This window comes from Diaporthe batatas, assembly GCF_019321695.1.
Source record: "Diaporthe batatas strain CRI 302-4 chromosome Unknown Contig00002, whole genome shotgun sequence".
In the NCBI taxonomy this organism is placed as follows: Eukaryota; Fungi; Ascomycota; class Sordariomycetes; order Diaporthales; family Diaporthaceae; genus Diaporthe; species Diaporthe batatas.
In genome coordinates, this window is record NW_025408549.1 from 552,474 (window position 1) to 559,495 (window position 7,022).

General features: G+C 54.2%; 1 protein-coding gene across 1 annotated transcript; it reads right to left on the minus strand.

Annotated features, from left to right (window-relative positions):
- Window positions 1-337: 337 nt before the first annotated feature.
- On the minus strand, window positions 338-6,746 carry KVR01_001639 (uncharacterized protein). Its single transcript, XM_044793232.1, has 4 exons — window positions 6,454-6,746; window positions 5,050-6,386; window positions 4,683-4,790; window positions 338-4,539 (listed from the first exon to the last, which is right to left on the minus strand). The coding sequence occupies exons 2-4, from the start codon at window positions 5,248-5,250 to the stop codon at window positions 3,262-3,264; spliced, it is 1,587 nt and encodes a 528-aa protein (XP_044649594.1). The 5' UTR covers window positions 5,251-6,386; window positions 6,454-6,746; the 3' UTR covers window positions 338-3,261.
- Between the last annotated feature and the right edge of the window lie 276 nt (window positions 6,747-7,022).

Consider the following 7,022-nt stretch of genomic DNA (forward strand, 5'->3'; position numbering starts at 1 on the left):
TTTATAAAAACTTTATAAAGAGTAATATAATAAATAAATAAAGTAGTAAGCCTACTTTAAGTATTATTTTACTATATATTTTATATATACCTTAAAGTTATTATTTTTAGGATTATTTAGTCTATAATGTGCTTATAAGGGGCTGCTTAAGTGTGTGACTTTTTTTTACAAGAAAAAATAATTACTGTTTATATACTATTTTTAATTCTTAGCAGCATACTGTAGGCAACGTGTTGGAAGCCCCTTAGGAAAGCCATCCATGGCATTTGATGTTCCTGGCGGCGATACTCGAGCCAAGCTGTCAAGAGCCAGACAATTCATTTCCCAGTGGTGGAAGGAAAAGTTTACCTAAATAGTCGAATACAAATTCTACCTAACTATGCTTCATCCGACTAGCTAAATTGGAAAATGTTGGTTTGGGCTGACCCATTGATGCGTTCTAAACTGAAGCAATGTTCCTCAAGTGGTGGGTTGCCAAACAGTTTTCCCTCGTCAGAATGTGAATGTGGCTGCTTGGCCTCGAAGAGACCAACACACAACCTTTTGGTTCTCTGAGATAATAAGAATCCGAATGGGCTGACTTCCCAATCCATGAGCGACAGAGTTGTGTTGGCCAGATGTGCAAAGAGTGCCGTGAGTGGACTTTGAGACGATGGCAACGAACGAGTTTCACCGCAGGGCTCAGAGGTTGTCGATGACGTGCGAAGAGGAATCAGAGGACAAGGAAAAAGACGAACCTCGCGCCCTGTTACCAAGGGCTAATCTGGAGGTGGAATCGAACGTGGTACTAAGCAAATGAATGGTTTAGAGAAGAACAGTCTTTTCCCATCGCCTCGGCCCTGCTCTGATCTGCCATTTCCCCTCTCCCCCTCTAACCCCTAGCGCGCACAATGCTGTGCAATATCAGTGTAATATCATAGCCGTCGCTCGGAAACGCCCTGGACTGCCTGAATCTTTGCCCCGGGTTTTGCCACCTCTTCCCCCAAATTGCCATGATACCGGTTGAGAAAAGGTAAAGAGTAAGGAGAAGAAAACAACACGAAGCACAAGCAAGACAGTGATCACTCCAATTTTCCGGATCCCGTACCCTCCACCACCGACCCCATTCTCAACATTTGAACACGACCAAGGGCTTTTATGCCACTCGGTATCGGCTGAAGCAGAGCATTAAAAGGTATTAAAGCGAATTAGACCGTCAACCCAGGCTCTCACACTGAGCGAACCGCGGATTGCTGGTGAAAACAGGGAAGAGGATAAAACAATGACACAAGACACAATATGTGCTAACACACCTCCCAATAGGTGGGAGCAAGGGACCTGGTGGCTGGCTGGCTCTATGACGTAAATGCAACATGAGGATGCCCTGGGAATTGATGTTGCTCGTTCGGAGGCATGTGAGAGAAAGTGAGCGGGGATGGCATGTGAACAAAAGTGGCTGACTCCGGGATACAATGTTTTAAAGGGACAAAACTTGGAATGGCGACAAGAAGAACAAGATTCCGCAGAAGCACGAGCCGGAAACAGCAACCAAGGCGAGCAATCAAATCGCCAGGCTCCGACTGCCGTCGTCTCGCGGGGGGGGGGGGGGACAGGACAGAAGTTCGCATGTATAGGCCCGATACAGCTGGTCAAGACCTGACACGAGAATCGAAAACTGCAGAGGGGTTGGGGGAACTTGAAGGGGCGGTTGGGGGCTGAAAATGAGTGATTACATGAATTGGGATGGGGAGGGCACGACAGCATCATGTCACCCATTCGGAATGGTGCAGCGCCTGTCGGGCATCGTGTGAAGCCTTGTGACCCCAGTCCGGTTGCCCCGTGTCGAAATCCCCCAAGGCCAGGCAGGGTACACGGCATGGGTGCGTGCGATGACCCGCGTGGGCTGCCATTGGAGGGGTCTTGAGAGGCCCAGGAAGGCCGGCCCCCAGTTCGGTCTGGTGGTGCCAACCGGACGGCAGTCGGCGTGAAGCGACCTGAGCCTCCCGGAATGCATATGCGCACGCCGTCGGATAGATTGCTGTGCTGGGGGTTGGTGGGCCCTTGGCTCCGAAGGGAATGTGCCATTGCAGATGTCAGTGTCAAGCCTGTAAGCACTTTATCCTGGTGCGAGCCCCTTTGATCAGCCCGCGTCGATCTCCGTCCGGCAGCTTTGACGTTGCTCGCGGGCCCTGGCTGGGCGCATGGTACCATGTGAAGGCCTCACCGGTCGGCACTTGGGCAGAGAAATCCGCATACGCCCCGACAACGAAACGTCAGGCACAGCCCGAACATGGCCGCCGCCCAAAAATAGCAATCCGGCCCGTGGTATGGCTGACAGAGGTGGGAAGGCAGTGTCGCACCGTGCTCCAAGTTTCCGGTTTATTGTGGCGCGCCTCTCGCAGCCTAGGTCGGGAGCAGTGCTGGCCAGTCGTCGACGTGTGCAGAAAGTGCCACTTCAACCCTCGAGGCATGTTGCCGTGTCGAGGCCGAGTCGAGCCCAGCTCTCGTGTTGTATTTGCACGCAACTGGTCGCCGCAAGCGCGGGCCAAACTGAGCACACAGTGCCGAACTCCAAGAGGAACTGCGAAAGATCAGGTGCAGAACACGGCGATTGGGCTCCCCAGGTCTTGGGACTGACCGGTCTATCATTGACAAAAGCGATGGGTAGCCCATGCGGGTCGTCCGCGAAGTGTGCTGCACAGAATAGGCTGGGCCCCTTCGCCCCTGACTTGACAGCCCTCAGACAGCGAAACGCGATGACAGATTTCTGGCCTGACAGGTGATCATCCACCCCTCCATCCCAACCCCTGAATGAATCATGGCCCGCGTGGGATATCTCTCGGATCTTCGCCAATCAATTCTGCAGTACGTGCTGTTCCGGACAGCCACCTCTCATACATCTCTTTGCTGTTCAGGCGGTGATCGCCGTACCGACTCTTTTCCTATTTTTCACCATCAAATCAAAACAGAACAGACATAACACACATGTTCCTCGAAAGGCCCTCAAAGATGTATTAGACAAGAGTGGGCGAGTGATACTCTTGCTAGCGGCCATGCCATGTATAATCAAGGCCCGGTAGTCTGCTGTTGGCCAGAGGCAGTGCAGTTGCCTGTCGACACCTTTTCCGTTCCATTGTCTCATGACTCTTCCCTGGGTCTGTCCCCGTTGCGTCACGACAGACTGCGTGTCGCGTTGTAAACACACATGGAGTGGGGCGGTAGGAAGCACGGGTGTGGGAGTGTCGAAGCAACAACTGCGAGCCTGGGCAGCCTTCAATCTAATTATCGTCGAGACACGATTGTAGACCGGTGGCTGTCTGTAACCGTTGTGCCACCGACGCTACCAGAGACTCCATTGCTGTGGTTGCTGCCACCTCCGGAAACTTCCCCGTAGGCGGTGTTACCCGTCACGGCATGGGCAGGAAGTTGATGCGGATGGGTGTGGTGGTGACTCGTGTGACGTGTAGAAGCGTGGTGGGATTGCCCATGGTGCTGACGATGATGGTGCACATGGGATGAAGACGAGCCATGGAAGTTCCCTGAGCCGATAGCTGATGTCCCATCACTGGCTGCGTATCCGGTGCTGACGCTGCTCTCTGCCGCCGATCGAGTCGTCAATCCGGACCCGGAAGAGGCCCGCCGCAGGCTCGAAGCATCTGCCGGGCTCGCGGCCCCGTATGTGTACCCAGTAAGGTCAACGGCTGACCCCTGGGACGCCGCGCTGCGGTCTTGCTCTCCAAATATAGTCTCGCTGCTCCCTGTTGACACAGATCCGTATGCATCTGAGGAGCTGCTGCCATGCTGTTGCGAAGACCTACCCACCGAGGCGTAGTCATAGGAGCTCGCGTATCCCACTGCTGCAGCCGCCGCAGTCACATCAGGAATTGGGGATGTTGGTGAAGCCTGGCTGCCAGGAACCGAGTTTTGGCTCGCTTTTGTGCTGCCGTACCCTGTTGGGAGACCGTCAAGCCGATAAGGGGCAGACGAGCTGCCCATAGCTCGTGAAATGGCTGCCGGATTTGGCAGATGGCGCTCGTTTCCCGCGGAAGGGAGTGATGCAGCGATCCCCACCAAGGAGTATGCAGAGGTATCAGGAGGCAGTGAGGAAGCTGGTCTATGAACAAGACCAGTGCTGGTGCCATTGCCGTATGGGTAAGCGGACTCGGTGTCAACGTAGACGCTGCCATTTTGTCCGATGCTCTTTTGGCGGGCACTCCAATGTCCATAGCTGGGAACAATGTTCGACGCGTCACTGCCAATCACCTGGTATTGTGGAACACCGAGACTGTAGTCGCCAACAGCTGAATCTGCGCTATACGCATCTCCCCAGTCCGCGCCAAGGGGATAGTAGCCTTTTGTGCCCATGTTGGTGTAGCTAGCGCTTCTATAAGACGAAGGGATGGCCGCCGAGCTTAGGATATGCATATCTTGGGGGTAATGGGCCATGGAAGAACTGATCTGCGTAACAGGCCCCGCGCTGCGCTGCGCCAATGTGCGAGAAACGTCGATGTTGTAGTCATACCGACTGTCCTCCCGCATGGGCGCCTCCTGGGATTGGACCTGCGCTCGGAAAGACTGGTCAGAAAGAGCCCATTAAGCCCAGGTAATGGATAGGAATGCATTGTGCGGGAAAGATCATGTATGTGTCATCCTCGCGCTTCTTAACCTCAAAGAACTCCAACGTTGAAAGAGAGCTAACGTACCCGAAGAAAGAGACAGGCATCGACGCCAGCGTTCTTGCAGTTGACGCACGGTAGTCCACCGCCTGGATCTCCACTGCAACGGATCTTGCGCTTGCGGCATCGCCCACACTGTCAGAAGAGTCTTGTCAGCTTACTATTTCTTGTAACACTCTGCTACCCGACGCACGATGCAAGTGCCCCTTAGCGGCTGAGCAGGAACTTCTGGAGGATCTGGCTGGACCTGTCTTCCGCCCCTAGAGGACACTCAGTCCTCGGGACACCCAACCCCGAGTGAAACAGAAGCTGGACTACCCTAGGGTAGCTGAGGCAGGCGAAATTAAGAAAAAGCTTTTTTTTTGGGGGGGGGGGGGGCCGCTCCAGAGCTTACAGCAACAGCGATTCGCTTCCGCGGTGGTGTTGTTTCATCAGTCTGGGGGTCCGTCATGGTCATAGAACGAGCGTCGTGGGAGGGAAGCTGGTATCGACGTTCCGGATATGAGTAGTAGGGCGCGCATGAACGGCTTGGAAGATATCTCGCACCTTCGTGAGGGTGCGGAGGCGGAGGGGGGTAGTAGGCCCGGGACACCATGTTAATATACAAGTCCGGGTGTCTCTGCGAGTGTGATCGGGTTGGTGAGGAAGAGGATGGAAAGCGAGGTCCCCAGGACTTGCGAGCCTTGAACAATACTTGCTGGCTATTTGTTGGAATACCAGAGCAGGTACGTCGAGACAAGTCGTTTATTGAGAGACGGCTGGCTTGGCTTGGCTGGCTTGAAGTGAGTGGCCTTCAATATTCAGGGGTACAGGGCAGAATGGGGCAATCCAAAGCGAGGGCGGCGCACAGGGGCATGTAAGATGCAGAGAGGCCTTCGAAATCGTCAGGACACAGGCGGGTAGGCGAGGGTGGGAGGCAGGCAGCCAGACAGCTGCGGACAAGGTTGTCGAGGCGAGACGAGACAGGCCAGAGAGCCTTAGGAACCGTGCAAGGTCCAACCGAAGCCGATCTTGGTCCACTCTGGTGCGAAGAGGCCAGCTGACGGGCGAGTCGGCCCAGCTGCTGTGTGTTTGTCGCTGCTTGTATGATCTGGCTGACAGGTTGGCTTGATGGTACAGCCCTGTGTATCCAGCGGCTCCTCCTAGCAGACGGTTCCCAGGTAAAGCAAGGCCCGGCTGATAAGACACGGCGTGAAAATACGCACATAGGTCCCCCACAGTGCCTGGTGTGTAAAACAAGAACGCAATGATCTCGCTGAGCGAAACAGAAGAGCTGTCACGTTGTTGTGCGGATTCCAGCTGGCAATAGTTGTGACGAGGACAGGTTATTATTGCACTTCTTCTGGTCCGGTACCGCTTTTGCCCGCAATATCTGTTGGACACTCAATGTCGAGAGTCGCGTCAAGTTGCAGCTGCGATGTTAGAAAAGGCCGTTTGGGAGGAAGGCCACCGCGGAGGTGTGGCACCAGAATATGCAAGGTATATTGAGTTCCCTCTGCACCCACAGCAAATACCCAAAGATCCAATGGTGGAGGTCAGGATGGTGTAGGGAGACAGCGAGCCCGAGTAAAGCGATAGTGACGAAGGAGGAGGTCGGCGGAATGGAAGGGGGGAAAAAGATAAAGGGAGCAGATGCTGAAAACCTCCGTGTCACCGTGGGCAGTCGAGAATCCTCTTCAGACAAGAAAACAAGGTCCTCACTCGTGTGAGTGCTCGTCAGATAATGTCAATCTGTTAACTGTAATTAGATACCAACGGACGGCGCCAGAGAGATGAATACATGGAGGGATAGACAGACACCTGTGGAACTTGTACTTATTTGAGCCTCGGCGTCGCAAGTTGCCCCAAGCACGCAGACGATACCTCATATTGGAAGGTGTACCTTCAATCGTTGGGCTACCTAGGTAGTTGAAGGTTACACAGCGTCCTGTCACCATGGGAGCAGTCGAAGGTTCCTTCAGCAGCTGTCCTGCCCCGGTCGTTACCAGTGTGTCCCCCACGGGTAGCTGCATTTCTTGCATTTGGTGTCTACCAGGGTCGGTCGACTGGCCATAAGCACAAATCTGCCGCCCCCAGGTCGGGCCAGTCCAATCGGTACGGCAACATCTGCTGAGCAAACGAGTAGTATCAGGGTACATGTCGATGTGTGCACAGACAGCTTTCACAAGGGAAACGGCGATGCTAAGAAGACCCGAAGCCACGCATGGTGCAACTTGTGGATGCTGTCAATCTTGTGGGAGGCATCGAGCCAGTATTGTACCCCTCTCCCCATCATACCAACGAGTTCAAGGAGGCAGGCATTGACTGGTGCAGAATACCTCGGTACTCACGTCGATGAGGGAGGAGGCCGCTGAAACCGGGCGGCCT